The sequence below is a fragment of the Coregonus lavaretus genome (assembly GCF_964263955.1).
Source record: "Coregonus lavaretus genome assembly, chromosome: 22".
NCBI lineage: Eukaryota > Metazoa > Chordata > Actinopteri > Salmoniformes > Salmonidae > Coregonus > Coregonus lavaretus.
The window spans coordinates 28,221,771-28,238,269 of record NC_140009.1 but is presented as its reverse complement, the minus strand read 5'-3'; the positions used below and the strand labels follow the sequence as shown (position 1 = coordinate 28,238,269).

Sequence of the window (16,499 nt, the reverse complement as noted above, 5' to 3'; positions counted from 1 at the left end):
TCTTAAAGGGAGTGCTCTTAATCTCAGTTTGTTACCTGTATAAAAGACACCTGTCCACAGAAGCAATCAATCAGATTCCAAACTCTCCACCATGGCCAAGACCAAAGAGCTCTCCAAGGATGTCAGGGACAAGATTGTAGACCTACACAAGGCTGGAATGGGCTACAAGACCATCGCCAAGCAGCTTGGTGAGAAGGTGACAACAGTTGGTGCAATTATTCGCAAATGGAAGAAACACAAAAGACCTGTCAATCTCCCTCGGCCTGGGGCTCCATGCAAGATCTCACCTCGTGGAGTTGCAATGATCATGAGAACGGTAAGGAATCAGCCCAGAACTACACGGGAGGATCTTGTCAATGATCAAGGCAGCTGGGACCATAGTCACCAAGAAAACAATTGGTAACACACTACGCCGTGAAGGACTGAAATCCTGCAGCGCCTGCAAGGTCCCCCTGCTCAAGAAAGCAAATATACAGGGCCGTCTGAAGTTTGCCAATGAACATCTGAATGATTCAGAGGAGAACTGGGTGAAAGTGTAGTGGTCAGATGAGACCAAAATCGAGCTCTTTGGCATCAACTCAACTCGCTGTGTTTGGAGGAGGAGGAATTCTGCCTATGACCCCAAGAACACCATCCCCACCGTCAAACATGGAGGTGGAAACATTATGCTTTGGGGGTGTTTTTCTGCTAAGGGGACAGGACAACTTCACCGCATCAAAGGGACAATGGACGGGGCCATGTACTGTCAAATCTTGGGTGAGAACCTCCTTCCCTCAGCCAGGGCATTGAAAATGGGTCGTGGATGGGTATTCCAGCATGACAATGACCCAAAACACACGGCCAAGGCAACAAAGGAGTGGCTGAAGAAGAAGCACATTAAGGTCCTGGAGTGGCCTTGCCAGTCTCCAGACCTTAATCCCATAGAAAATCTGTGGAGGGAGCTGAAGGTTTGAGTTGCCAAACGTCAGGCTCGAAACCTTAATGACTTGGAGAAGATCTGCAAAGAGGAGTGGGACAAAATCACTCCTGAGATGTGTGCAAACCTGGTGGCCAACTACAAGAAACGTCTGACCTCTGTGATTGCCAACAAGGGTTTTGTAACCAATTACTAGGTCATGTTTTGCAGAGGGGTCTAATACTTATTTCCCTCATTAAAATGCAAATCAATTTATAACATTTTTGAAATGCGTTTTTCTGGATTTTGTTGTTGTTATTCTGTCTCTCACTGTTCAAATAAACCTACCATTAAAATGATAGACTGATCATGTCTTTGTCAGTGGGCAAACGTACAAAATCAGCAGGGGATCAAATACTTTTTTCCCTCACTGTAGGTCATTGAGAAACAGTTTAACTGCACAACTGATACACTTCAAAATAAATCTACCGATGGCGCCATCACACTCCCCTGAGCTCAAACGCCCAATCTATGAACAGCATTAACAGGTTAGTACGCCAGCGACAGTCACACGCTATGGAAAGAACATTGAATGGTTCACAGTTTTATTACAGCTGTTGTAGAATTTAATATCTACAGAGACTCGCACATGCATGCTCATACACAGACATACAGTGGGGAAAAAAGTATTTAGTCAGCCACCAATTGTGCATGTTCTCCCACTTAAAAAGATGAGAGAGGCCTGAAATGTATCATAGGTACACGTGAACTATGACAGACAAATTGAGATTTTTTTTCTCCAGAAAATCACATTGTAGGATTTTTTATGAATTTATTTGCAAATGATGGTGGAAAATAAGTATTTGGTCACCTACAAACAAGCAAGATTTCAGGATCTCACAGACCTGTAACTTCTTCTTTAAGAGGCTCCTCTGTCCTCCACTCGTTACCTGTATTAATGGCACCTGTTTGAACTTGTTATCAGTATAAAAGACACCTGTCCACAACCTCAAACAGTCACACTCCAAACTCCACTATGGCCAAGACCAAAGAGCTGTCAAAGGACATCAGAAACAAAATTGTAGACCTGCACCAGGCTGGGAAGACTGAATCTGCAATAGGTAAGCAGCTTGGTTTGAAGAAATCAACTGTGGGAGCAATTATTAGGAAATGGAAGACATACAAGACCACTGATAATCTCCCTCGATCTGGGGCTCCACGCAAGATCTCACCCCGTGGGGTCAAAATGATCACAAGAACAGTGAGCAAAAATCCCAGAACCACACGGGGGGACCTAGTGAATGACCTGCAGAGAGCTGGGACCAAAGTAACAAAGCCTACCATCAGTAACACACTACGCCACCAGGGACTCAAATCCTGCAGTGCAAGACGTGTCCCCCTGCTTAAGCCAGTACATGTCCAGGCCCGTCTGAAGTTTGCTAGAGTGCATTTGGATGATCTAGAAGAGGATTGGGAGAATGTCATATGGTCAGATGAATCCAAAATATAACTTTTTGGTAAAAACTCAACTCGTCGTGTTTGGAGGACAAAGAATGCTGAGTTGCATCCAAAGAACACCATACCTACTGTGAAGCATGGGGGTGGAAACATCATGCTTTGGGGCTGTTTTTCTGCAAAGGGACCAGGAAGACTGATCCGTGTAAAGGAAAGAATGAATGGGGCCATGTATCGTGAGATTTTGAGTGAAAACCTCCTTCCATCAGCAAGGGCATTGAAGATGAAACGTGGCTGGGTCTTTCAGCATGACAATGATCCCAAACACACCGCCCGGGCAACGAAGGAGTGGCTTCGTAAGAAGCATTTCAAGGTCCTGGAGTGGCCTAGCCAGTCTCCAGATCTCAACCCCATAGAAAATCTTTGGAGGGAGTTGAAAGTCTGTGTTGCCCAGTGACAGCCCCAAAACATCACTGCTCTAGAGGAGATCTGCATGGAGGAATGGGCCAAAATACCAGCAACAGTGTGTGAAAACCTTGTGAAGACTTACAGAAAACGTTTGACCTGTGTCATTGCCAACAAAGGGTATATAACAAAGTATTGAGAAACTTTTGATATTGACCAAATACTTATTTTCCACCATAATTTGCAAATAAATTCATTAAAAATCCTACAATGTGATTTTCTGGATTTTTTCCCCTCATTTTGTCTGTCATAGTTGACGTGTACCTATGATGAAAATTACAGGCCTCTCTCATCTTTTTAAGTGGGAGAACTTGCACAATTGGTGGTTGACTAAATACTTTTTTTCCCCACTGTATATGTACTGTAAGATATCTAAATTAATCAGTAGGGGTATAAACATTCATTAAAAAGTGAAACATAGCCTGTCTGGACGTCTTGTATACACCGAAATGTAAAATGCCAAGAAGGTGGGGATAAAAGGACTGTACTGTACAGACGACTTCTGGGTGACTGGACCTTTCTAATCTAATTTCCTAATAGAACTTTCAGGACATGGTGACTGACCTCGGGGGGTCAGTCACCATGACTCTGGGGAATGCGATCCATGGTAACACGTGTGCTAAAACAAACATTTAGTGAAGCCACAGAGAAAGATGGGAGGAGTAGCGCAATCATATTGTATTGACAAATGCAGGATTAGAATACTGGGGAGAGAAGAGAGCGGGAAAGAGAGAGAGGGCCTGCAAATCATGCAGCGCATTTGGGATTGTGGGTAGAGCAAATAACAGAGGTACTACAAAAAAGCTTGTGGAGAAGGAGCATTAGTATTTGCAATAAAGATGCATAAAATATTACCTAACAATTGTTAGGCCAGTACAGTACTGTTCGGTTCAGTACACGTGGTTAAATCAGCATACTCAGCAGTGGAATCACAAACATTTTGATGATAATAACACACTGCTCTCCGACTTTACAATCAATTCAAACATTTATGGGAGTTGATCAATGCCAGGACTCATATGTTCAGATTATCGTTATGTAGGCATTACATTCATGTACTGCATCTGAATGCCTTTATAATACTGAATAAATGTGAAACACAAGGTCAAACTCCATCCCCATCATAAAGCTGATCCATTCTGCTCATGGAGAAAAAGCTGGCATTAAAACAGTCCCATCTGTAAACTGATCCAGAAAGAAATGCATCAAGCTGGTTCTAATTAACACTGTATCGTGTTCACAGAGAGAGAGGGGATGTTAGCTCCATATCATTACCATGACGAATAAAGTTTGTAATGGAAAACTTCAGATCCATCATACAACTTTTGTTCCTTTAGATTATTTTTCCTTGAATGAAGACAAGAGCAGCGAGGCTAAATTAATAATGTGCAAGAGAACATGGGAAGGAGATAATGTCAAGAAGAAACTCTCAGACAGTGTAACATAAGTCAAGGTAATGTGGGTTTAATGCGTTTCCTTCACATCTCTCAGCAAGAGATAGTATACATCAAGTTTCTGGCCCTGCAGTGGGTTAGCCTACTTTGCTTTCTGAAGTAGGGGATGTGATGGGTGGGGACTGCAGAGGTAGGACAAGAGACCGGAACTTTGTGTGTCACTGACTGCTGTGCAGCACGCGCCAGGTGATCTAGTTACAGTATGGAATTCACAACTAAATATTTGCCAGCTTGATATCTTATAACCATACTGAACAAAAATATAAACGCAACATGCAACAATTTAATAGATTTTACTGAGTTATAATTCATAAGAAGAAATCAGTCAATTGAAATAAATAAATTAGGCCCTAATCTATGGATATCACATGACTGGGAATAAAGATATGCATCTGCTGGTCACAGATAAGGGCCTATTTTTGTGCATTCAAATTGCCATTGATCAAATACAATTGTGTTCGTTGTCGGTACCATAGCATAATCCCACCGCCACCATGGGGCACTCTGTTCACAACGTTGAAATCAGCAAACTGTTCGCCCACACAACACCATACACGTGGTCTGCGGTTGTGAGGCCGGTTGGACGTACTGCCAAATTCTCTAAAACGACATTGGAGGCGCCTTATGGTAGCAACAGCTCTGGTGGACATTCCTGCAGTCAGCATGCCAATTACACGCTCCATCAAAACTTGAGACATCTGTGGCCTTTTGTTGTGTGACAAAACTGCACATTTTAGAGTGGCCTTTTATTGTCCCCAGCACAAGGTTCACCTGTGTAAAGATCATGCTGTTAAATCAGCTTCTGGATAAGCCACAGGTGGATGGATTATCTTGGCAAAGGATAAATGCTCACTAACAGGGATGAAAACAAATTTGTGCACAAAATTTGAGAGAAATAAGCTTTTTGTGCATATGTAACATTTCTGGGATCTTTTATTTCAGCTCATGAAACCTGGGACCAACACTTTACATGTTGCGTTCATATTTTTGTTCAGTGTATTAAATTAACTGTCTAAAATGTGCTAAATGCTCTGCAGTTGTGCATTTGGCTTGCTAATTTAGTAGCTAGATATCTAGCTTAGTGGTTAGCTTCTTGCAAAATCAAGATTCTTGGTAACAGCAGATAATCCCCTCCTGGATCAATAGCCTTGCTGTCTAATATTTGTTTTGTGTGTGCCTCAAACTGAGTAGCATTTGAGTTACTTGTATAACTTTATGAGCTGGGATGTCTGTTTGGGTTGGGCAGTATCCAGATTTTCATATCGTCATACCATCCTTCTCTCATCCTGGGATTTACAGTATTACGGTCTTCGTACACAAGGAGGCGCTAAAAAAGCCCATTGGTTGTCTATTACCAGAACGCAAAAAAATTGCACAAACTAATAGAGAATTTCAATAGAGGCTGCTAGCTAACGAGCGCACAAATTGCAAAGACAAGCAATCCATCTCGTAGCTGGCCGCGACCGGGAGACCCATGGGGCGGCGCACAATTGGCCCAGCGTCGTCCAGGGTAGGGGAGGGAATGGCTGGCAGGGATGTAGCTCAGTTGGTAGAGCATGGCGTTTGCAACGCCAGGGTTGTGGGTTCGATTCCCACGGGGGGCCAGTATGAAAAATAAAAAATAAAGAATGTATGCACTAACTGTAAGTCGCTCTGGATAAGAGCGTCTGCTAAAATGACTAAAATGTAAAAAAAAAACTAAATGTTTTTTGTTATTGAAAATCTTTAAAGAAATAGTTGACTGTATTTTTAAAAAACATCCTGTGGCTTTTGTAAAATACCCTGGTAAGCCTAATGTCTGTCCTGCAAATACTTTACGTCGGAGACTGTATAAAATGTTTACAATGCACTCGTTAGCATTTAGCTAGCATTCGCTATGGGATTGTACATGTACAGTGGGGAAAAAAAGTATTTAGTCAGCCACCAATTGTGCAAGTTCTCCCACTTAAAAAGATGAGAGAGGCCTGACATTTTCATCATAGGTACACGTCAACTATGACAGACAAATTGAGAGAAAAACAATCCAGAAAATCACATTGTAGGATTTTTTATGAATTTGCAAATTATGGTGGAAAATAAGTATTTGGTCACCTACAAACAAGCAAGATTTCAGGCTCTCACAGACCTGTAACTTCTTCTTTAAGAGGCTCCTCTGTCCTCCACTCATTACCTGTATTAATGGCACCTGTTTGAACTTGTTATCAGTAGAAAAGACACCTGTCCACAACCTCAAACAGTCACACTCCAAACTCCACTATGGCCAAGACCAAAGAGCTGTCAAAGGACACCAGAAACAAAATTGTAGACCTGCACCAGGCTGGGAAGACTGAATCTGCAATAGGTAAGCAGCTTGGTTTGAAAAAATCAACTGTGGGAGCAATTATTAGGAAATGGAAGACATACAAGACCACTGATAATCTCCCTCAATCTGGGGCTCCACGCAAGATCTCACCCCGTGGGGTCAAAATGATCACAAGAACGGTGAGCAAAAATCCCAGAACCACACGGGGGGACCTAGTGAATGACCTGCAGAGAGCTGGGACCAAAGTAACAAAGCCTACCATCAGTAACACACTACGCCGCCAGGGACTCAAATCCTGCAGTGCCAGACGTGTCCCCCTGCTTAAGCCAGTACATGTCCAGGCCCGTCTGAAGTTTGCTAGAGTGCATTTGGATGATCCAGAAGAGGATTGGGAGAATGTCATATGTTCAGATGAATCCAAAATATAACTTTTTGGTAAAAACTCAACTCGTCGTGTTTGGAGGACAAAGAATGCTGAGTTGCATCCAAAGAACACCATACCTACTGTGAAGCATGGGGGTGGAAACATCATGCTTTGGGGCTGTTTTTCTGCAAAGGGACCAGGACGACTGATCCGTGTAAAGGAAAGAATGAATGGGGCCATGTATCGTGAGATTTTGAGTGAAAACCTCCTTCCATCAGCAAGGGCATTGAAGATGAAACGTGGCTGGGTCTTTCAGCATGACAATGATTCCAAACACACTGCCCGGGCAACGAAGGAGTGGCTTCGTAAGAAGCATTTCAAGGTCCTGGAGTGGCCTAGCCAGTCTCCAGATCTCAACCCCATAGAAAATCTTTGGAGGGAGTTGAAAGTCCGTGTTGCCCAGCGACAGCCCCAAAACATCACTGCTCTAGAGGAGATCTGCATGGAGGAATGGGCCAAAATACCAGCAACAGTGTGTGAAAACCTTGTGAAGACTTACAGAAAACGTTTGACCTGTTTCATTGCCAACAAAGGGTATATAACAAAGTATTGAGAAACTTTTATTATTGACCAAATACTTATTTTCCACCATAATTTGCAAATAAATTAATTAAAAATCCTACAATGTGATTTTCTGGATTTTTTTTCTCATTTTGTCTGTCATAGTTGATGTGTACCTATCATGAAAATTACAGGCCTCTCTCATCTTTTTAAGTGGGAGAACTTGCACAATTGGTGGCTGACTAAATACTTTTTCTCCCCACTGTACTTGTTAGCATTGCTAACCTTCGGATTACAGAGGCTCAGTGGTGTTTGAAAATAACAGCCCCTGTGCTCAGTGCTGGTATTACCGAATATCCCAGGGATGGGTCAAGGTCGGTATGACAATCTGGATACTGCTCAAGCCTGGATACTGCATACAGCCTTTTGTTTGCCTTTGCGATGCACTCAATTGCCTCTACTGTACTATACAGCAGGTATAGTATTTCATGATGTTGTCAATAGGGATTTTCATAAGAGAACTACAGGGATAAATGTTCAGGTAATAATGCTTTTATTGCTTCCTGAAAGTTGATCCTCTCTTTGACTAAGAGAGGCTGACACCAACCAAACTCACTTGGCTTACTGTGTTGTGTCTTGTCTCAAAAATCACCCTTTCAAGCAACTCATGCCATCACTGAAGAGGCATAATGCTGCAGCTTTTGCATGTCTCAACGATCTGCATTTTTAGCTTCCAATAGGAGGATTGCATCAGGCTATTAAAATGATGCTGACTAAAAGCTTTATTCAAATGTTTTAAGCTCCTCCAGAGGAAAGGAGACACATGCTTCCCTGCATGTGCCTTATTATTGCAATATTAACTGGCTTTAAAATGTACATATAAGAAGGTCTGATATAATGGCCAAATAACACTTCAGTTCCGACAGAAGTTCTTATAGAATAGATACTGTAGTTACAGAGCAGTCATGAATGCAGACCATAGTGTGGATCAGTTGTGTGTGGTGAGTTTCACAAGCCAACAGCCCAGTATAATTACAGTGGGATTCACTTTTAAGGGCATTGGAAATACTCCAAGTGTGATAGGAGCCAGATGTTTCGTATATCAACACCTACACTAGTCCTCCTTGACTGCATGGTTCAACTCCCTTACTAACAAAAATGTCCTACCTGGCACTAGCCACAAGTGCAAACTCAAATGCTTTGGAGTGTCAATGTTGTTAAATAAATAAAAATTACATTGCCTTGGCGCAATAAGTGTGCGTAAATGTTAAATATATATATATATATATATATATATATATACACATACACACAGTACCAGTCCAAAGTTTGAACACACCTATACTCATTCCAGGGTTTTTCTTTATTTTTTACTATTTTCTACATTATAGAATAATAGTGAAGACATCAAAACTATGAAATAACACATATGGAATCATGTAGTAACCAAAAAAGCATTTTATGTTTGAGATTCTTTAAATAGCCACCCTTTGCCTTGACTGCTTTGCACACTCTTGGCTTTCTCTCAACCAGTTTCACCTGGAATGCTTTTCCAACAGTCTTGAAGGAGTTCCCACATATGCTGAGCACTTGTTGGCTGCTTTTCCTTCACTCATCCCAAACCATCTCAATTGGGTTGAGGTCAGGGGATTGTGGAGGCCAGGTCATCTGATGCAGCACTCCATCACTCTCCTTCTTGGTACAATAGCCCTTACACAGCCTGGAGGTGTGTTGGTTCATTGTCCTGTTGAAAAACAAATGATAGTCCCACTAAGCCCAAACCAGATGGGATGGCGTATCACTGCAGAATGCTGTGGTAGTGTGCCTTGAATTCTAAATAAATCACAGACAGTGTCACCAGCAAAGCACCCCCACACCATAACACCTCCTCCACCATGCTTTACGGTGCAAACTACACATGCAGAGATTATCTGTTTACCCACACCGCATCTCACAAAGACATGGCGGTTGGAACCAAAAATCTCCAATTTGGACTCCAGACCAAAGGAAAAATTTCCACCGGTCTAATGTCCATTGCTCGTGTTTCTTGGCCCAAGCAGGTCTCTTCTTCTTATTTGTGCCCTTTAGTAGTGATTTCTTTGCAGCAATTCGACCATGAAGGCCTGATTCACACAGTCCCCTCTGAACAGTTGATGTTGAGATGTGTCTGTGACTTGAACTGTGAAGTATTTATTTGGGCTGCAATTTCTGAGACTGGTAACGTTAATGAACTTATCCTCTGCAGCAGAGGTAACTCTGGATCTTCCATTCCTGTGGCAGTCCTCATGAGAGCCAGTTTCATCATAGCGCTTGATGGTTTGTGCGACTGCACTTGAATAAACTTTAAAAGTTCTTGAAATGTTCCGTATTGACTGACCTTCATGTCTTAAAGTAATCATGGACTGTCGTTTCTCTTTGCTTATTTGAGTTGTTCTTGCCATAATATGGACTTGGTCTTTTACCAAATAGGGCTATCTTCTGTATACCTCTCCTACCTTGTCACAACACAACTGATTGGCTCAAACGCATTAAGAAGGAAAGAAATTCCACAAATTAACTTTTAGAAAGGCACACCTGTTAATTGAAATACATTCCAGGTGACTAGCTCATGAAGCTGGTTGAGAGAATGCCAAGAGTGTGCAAAGCTGTCATCAAGGCAAACGGTGGCTATTTGAAGAATATAAAATATATTTCGATTTGTTTAACACTTTTTTGGTTACTACATGATGCATTCCATGTGTTATTTCTTAGTTTTGATGTCTTCAAGTATTCTACAATGTAAAAAATAGTAGTAGGTGTGTCCAAACTTGACTGGTAGTATATATATATATATATATATATATATATATATATATATATATATATATATATATATATATATATATATATATATATATATATATATATATATATGTGAGTGTCACAGAGCTCCCTACGTGTGTGGCCTGGGGTCGGCGAGGGGTGGGCTATACTTGTAAATTGCCTAACCCTAACCTGTGCAGGTAAATGCCAATGGCTTCGTGACTTTACGCCCCTCCCACGCAACCACGATTCAACTCGAGTCATAAAACAAAGAACGGAATTTCTGTCAACTAAATCAAGGGAAGCAAAGCAACTTGTCAAAGTATAACATTTAAAAATGCATAGCGCAAAGACAGGCCTATAATCAAGCCGATAACAAACAGTTTAAAAAACAGCCTAATCAATGTTGGCAGAACAAAATAGGCTATAAATGTACTTGTAACTTAACTCGATAAACTTTATGAAAGCTATTCATTGTGAATAAATGTTTTCTAAACGATGCAAGTACGTTCCAAATAACAAGACACCCTGGACTCCACAAAAACTACAAAACAATGTCATAACATACTGTAGTTCTGGCCATTCTACAGTACTTACCGAGCGATTCGACCGTCGCTTTTTAGATCCGCGCGTGAACATGTCGATGGTTCAAGAACAAGTGGCTTAGTTGTTTCCAAATAGTCCGGGAGGATTTTTAAATAGGTAGATAGATACATGAGGCATCTGAATTCACAGGACAACGTAAAAATATGTTCCGATAAGTCGTGTCCTAAATACAGTACCAACTTGTACAAACCTCCTCTTCTTGGAGTTTTACGCACAGTCTTGCTGGAGTTGTCTGAAAATTACTGACGCATACGTAAGCACGCTACACCTAGATGACTGCACCGGTTTTTCATGTCTATGTACCGCAATCATTGAGCAGTGAGCGCGGAAGCCCACTGCACTGTACGATAGTTCTACCTCCGCTACACCCTTCCTCCTGCCCCTCTTGTCCCGGGCCCAGACCGTGCGCCCCTCAAATTGAGGTTCCTCATCGCCCATTTGCTAGCATTCTTCTTCTTCGTGGTTTTCTGGCAGACTAGACGCTGTGTTGCCTATTGCTGCCTTACACAGGTCGGAGTGCGGATTGCACATTTTGGTCACCCCAAATAAAAGGGGAATGGGAAAAACTGAAATTGCACCACCATCTAACCCTGCACATATACACTTTCCCCAAAAACCCACCACCCCATCCCATTACTGGGCACCTCTATAAATGTAATGCTACAATCACATTTCTAATACACACCAAAACCTTCCTCCTGCCCCTCTTGTCCCGGGCCCAGACCGTGCGCCCCTCAAATTGAGGTTCCTCATCGCCCATTTGCTAGCATTCTTCTTCTTCATGGTTTTCTGGCAGACTAGACGCTGTGTTGCCTATTGCTGCCTTACACAGGTCGGAGTGCGGATTGCACATTTTGGTCACCCCAAATAAAAGGGGAATGGGAAAAACTGAAATTGCACCACCATCTAACCCTGCACATATACACTTTCCCCAAAAACCCACCACCCCATCCCATTACTGGGCACCTCTATAAATGTAATGCTACAATCAAATTTCTAATACACACCAAAACCTCAGCAGTGGATGTAATTCAACAGAAACATATTTTTACACATTAGTTCATTAGATCAGAAAACAAATGATGTACTAGTGTGAAAACTGACCAAAGCTTTCCCTTTTTCACAAGACTAAATATTGAGCAATGGGACGGTAGAATTGTACACCGAGACTGGAATAGCGGTAGTCAAGGGAATCCCTCCTGGAATTTACATGGTTCTTTTGAACATACAGATCTCAGTGCAGTACAACATTATCCCCACTGTGTCAGCCATAGATGTACTGTAGATGTTTCTCTCTTCTGACCCTAACATTGGTTAATTTCTGCTATTAATCTCTTCATTTGAGCATCAAACTTCCTTCCAACCTGCTCCACTTCTTTCTCTCTTCATTGTCAACTCATTTTCTTTCATTGGCTAAGTTGGGGTATAGCTTCGTGCTTAAACTTTTTAGTCTGTAAACAAAGCAGGGAATAGAACAAAGAAAATTAGTGAATATTGTCCTTCTATAGGCACTTGGAAAGTCCTTGTGTTACTGTTCATTTTTTATGAATGTATCTTTAAGTTGTGTCTGTGTGCTTCTCTTTCTGTGTCACTCTGTCTCTATTTCTCTCTCTCTCTCTCTCTCTCTCTCTCTCTCTCTCTCTCTCTCTCTCTCTCTCTCTCTCTCTCTCTCTCTCTCTCTCTCTCTCTCTCTCTCTCTCTCTCTCTCTCTCTCTCTGTGTGTGTGTGTAAACATATACTGTACTCACACTCCAGACCCAGTTGACCACCTGGATGGACTTGTCCATTTCCATCATGAAGATGACAAAGAAGATGATGGCGGAGACCTTCTCCCAGATGGCCACTCCAAAATAACCTCCATACAATGATGCAGCATAGCAGATTACGATGATAATACTGATGAGCTGAAAGAAAAGGACAGAAAATGAATATGTAGGAAAAAGGAGAGTGAGAGGAAGAGGAGGGGGAAAAAAATATTTGGTGCAAAATGTTAATAAAGGTACTTAGCAAATGCCAAATCTGTGGTACACAAAAATAGCTTTTTGGCTCAATGCATCAGTAGCCTAATTGCTTGACCTTGGGATGTTATTCATAGCATTTCCTTTTATGGAAATCACTTCTACGTATCCAGGAATCCTTTGAGAACGTCTCGCTGTAGTTTAAAACAAACTGACAATTAGGCTCCAAATTCGTCCCTTCCATTTGAATTAGCAGTTCTGGTTGACTGGCTTGATTAAAACTAATCCCAGACCGAAGATCAGCAGTGATAGGAAGAGTAATCTCGGAGTCATATTAAACAAAGGAAGACATTATGCCGGTTGACTTTTGACCCATATGCTATCCATGATAGCCTTCTACTCCAAGGCCCAGTGAGACCAAGGGGCAGCACAGTCAAATGGACAGACACCCTAACTGCCATGTCACAGACTCACACTCACACTAGCATCTTACAACAGGACACAATAAACACACCCACTCAGTCTATATGGGGTTAAAGACCCTGTGGTGACGCAATGAAGTAAACAAACATTCGAGGCTGTCCCAAAACACACAAAACAACAACAACAAACATAGTACACTCTTAGAAAAAAGGGTTTCAAAAGGGTTCTGCGGCTGTCCCCATAGTAGAACCCTTTTTCATTCCAGGTAGAACCCTTTTGGGTTCCATGTAGAACCCTCTGTGGAAAGGGTTCTGCATGGAACCCAAAAAGGGTTCTACATGGAACCCAAAGGATTCTACTTGGAACCAAAAGAGGTTCTTCAAAGGGTTCTCCTATGGGGACAGACGAAGAACAGTTTTTGGTTCTAGATAGCACCTTTTTTTCTATGAGTGTAGGCATTTACGCCAATCAATTTAGTAGCCTATATCACACTGACTAAGACCCCAGTGTTGGGGTTGATATATTTTATCCTAAGATGTTTAGATGTCTTTCTTTGAAACTGTAATTCTTAATGGTGAAACTGCCACGTCCGTTTGTGATATTACAATAACAAAGAAGTTGCTGTAAACACTGTTTCTTCCATTCCAGTGAAATAAGGTCAATTTGGAGAGTACATCAACTTGGAAAGCCCACAGTGTAGCACCAACACCAGCCTGAACTGAATCCCTCTATTGTAGCTGCTGTTGAGCTATGATTCTGGGTGGGTAGATGTATTCAAATACAACCACAGGCAGGTTTTGAAAGGATGACAAAGATGTTGCTGAGTGAGATGTTAAGGGAAGATATTGGTGTTTGTCAACTTTGCATGCAATTGCAAACCTACCCAATCTTTCATTGATTTTATGCATTCCAAAAAATATTAGTTACAATTGGTTGTGTGTGAACTGCATGGTTTGGTATGCATTATTTACATAATAATACATGTAAAGGGGGTAGGTTGGTTGGGTGGCAGGTAGCTTAGTGGTTAAGAGCGTTGTGCCAGTAACCGAAAGGTCACTGGTTCTAATCCCCGAGCTGACTAGGTGAAAAATCTGTCGATGTGCCCTTGAGCAAGGCACTTAACCCTAATTGCTCCTGTAAGTCGCTCTGGATAAGAGCGTCTGCTAAATGACTAAAATGTAATGTAAATGGATGATTTGGGTTTTGGTCTTTTTAATCAAATGCTCTGTGTAAAAACAATCACATGTAAAAACAATCAAATTCAGGCTGCCATATCACCTTGACTACAGTCCATTGTGCAGCACCAAGGAATAGGTAATGTGTTGGCCACAGAGCAGTAAGCCAAGCTAGGGCCAACCCAGTAAAAAGTGTGGTAGTAGCCCACAGATGATGCAATAACCTCTTTCCTGGAGTGTATTGCCTTTACATACATCCTGGTTAACTTAAGCCAGATGGGTTCAGCATAATGTGGGATAAAAGTCATTTTATTGGCCTGTGCATTATTTTGGAAGTAATCCAGAATGGTGGTCCTCTGTAGCTCAATTGGTAGAGCATGGCGCTTGTAACGCCAGGGTAGTGGGTTCGATCCCCGGGACAACCCATACGTAAAAATGTATGCACACATGACTGTAAATCGCTTTGGATAAAAGCGTCTGCATAGTGCATTTCTCTGACCATCATAACACGCACCCACTTTGTCTCTCTCTGCTTGTGCTCCTTTCAAACGGTTACATTTGCCCTACATTTGATACGCTGAATATCAATGTCCATATATGACTGGACATGGTAAATATGGTTTCTATTGACTCCTTGTGGATTTGTGTAACTGGATAAGAACCGTATTCACCTTCAATAATAATGAATGTCGACATGAATTTTGGTGGTCCTCTGTACCTCAATTGGTAGAGCATGGCGCTTGTAACGCCAGAGTAGTGGGTTCGATCCCCGGGACCACCCATACGTAAAAATGTATGCACACATGACTATAAGTCGCTTTGGATAGAAGCGTCGCTAAATGGCATATTATTATTATTTTGACTTTTGAACCATACACAAATATTATTACATTTATGTTCAGTAAATTCACAATGTTTGTTCTTATATAATTAACACTTAGCTCTTAAGTATAAGCAAATGCAAGCAAACGAGCTGCGATGAGGTAGGCCTATTTGTTCAGTAATTTCGAAATGGACAGCGACAGAAATTCAGATAGATATTAGTTCAGATAAATTCAGCAAGATGTTGAGGCCTTAACTTTACTCTTCTTTAAGTCACCACAGAGAGAGAAAGAGCGAGATAGAGACCCAGACTCAGCGGTTAGCCTACCAAATGAATAATTTTATTAGGCCAATGTGGTCTAAAAAGGAAGGACAATACAATACACAATATACAGACGCACTGACAGCGCATTGCGTAAACAAAACAACCCTCACAATATGAATTGGAATTACATGGGTCTATTACTGACATTTTTGTTGAACAAAAATATTTGAATGGTAAGAGACTGTCACTGGCAAACATGGTTATGAGGAGGGGATACCATAATATAATGTTGTTGGGTTTGTAATGTCGTGTATGAAGATTATGACTATTCTAGAGGAACAAAGAGGGAATGTGTATCTTAGTTCAAAAGTAGCCAGTTGTAGGGTGACGCCCCAGGGGAGACAGGTGATTGGACAGCAGAGGGAGCAACCCATATTTTTACATTGTTTATAAGTATATGCTGGAGGAAAAAGAGGTTAGAGCAGCCATTGCAATCTGGGACGTTGCTCTCCGGGTGATCTTGACACCTGTAACTCATGCTGAAAGCTTGTGATATGAATAAACTTATGATCAAAGGTTCAGTATGAGCAGACTTCTTTGTTTGACAGCAATGAGCACCAGCAGCGACAAGATACGACACAATGGGGGCTCGTCCGGGATTGGTCTGCAACTTCCCTTTGTTTCATTCATGAGCAGCGAGGTGACTACCGCTCAAGCCGGCTAAAAGGTGAGATTCCTCACAAATTATTGGGCGTTAGTTGTTTGGCTGGCTTGTGAATGTGCGCTGGTGAAGGTGTACCATGTAAATTACTTGGGTTTGTGCTGATGTGGTGCTATTGCGGTCGACTAGGGGTCTGTCATAATTATTCTAAAATTGTACAGCAATTGAAGGCAGATATTAACGGCAGATATTGAGGCAGATATTGGCAGATATATTAAAGGCAGATATACG

The 16,499-nt window shown here is 41.7% G+C and overlaps 1 protein-coding gene across 1 annotated transcript in view; it reads right to left on the bottom strand.

The window, feature by feature from the left end:
- LOC311149363 (uncharacterized protein) overlaps positions 1 to 11,156 on the bottom strand; it is a 40,033-nt gene extending 28,877 nt beyond the window's left edge. The window contains exon 1 of the mRNA XM_084186532.1: positions 10,896 to 11,156. Coding sequence (XP_084042658.1) covers positions 10,896 to 10,937 — 42 coding nt within the window. The 5' untranslated portion in view covers positions 10,938 to 11,156. The remainder of the gene's footprint in view (positions 1 to 10,895) is intronic.
- Positions 11,157 to 16,499: the final 5,343 nt, after the last annotated feature.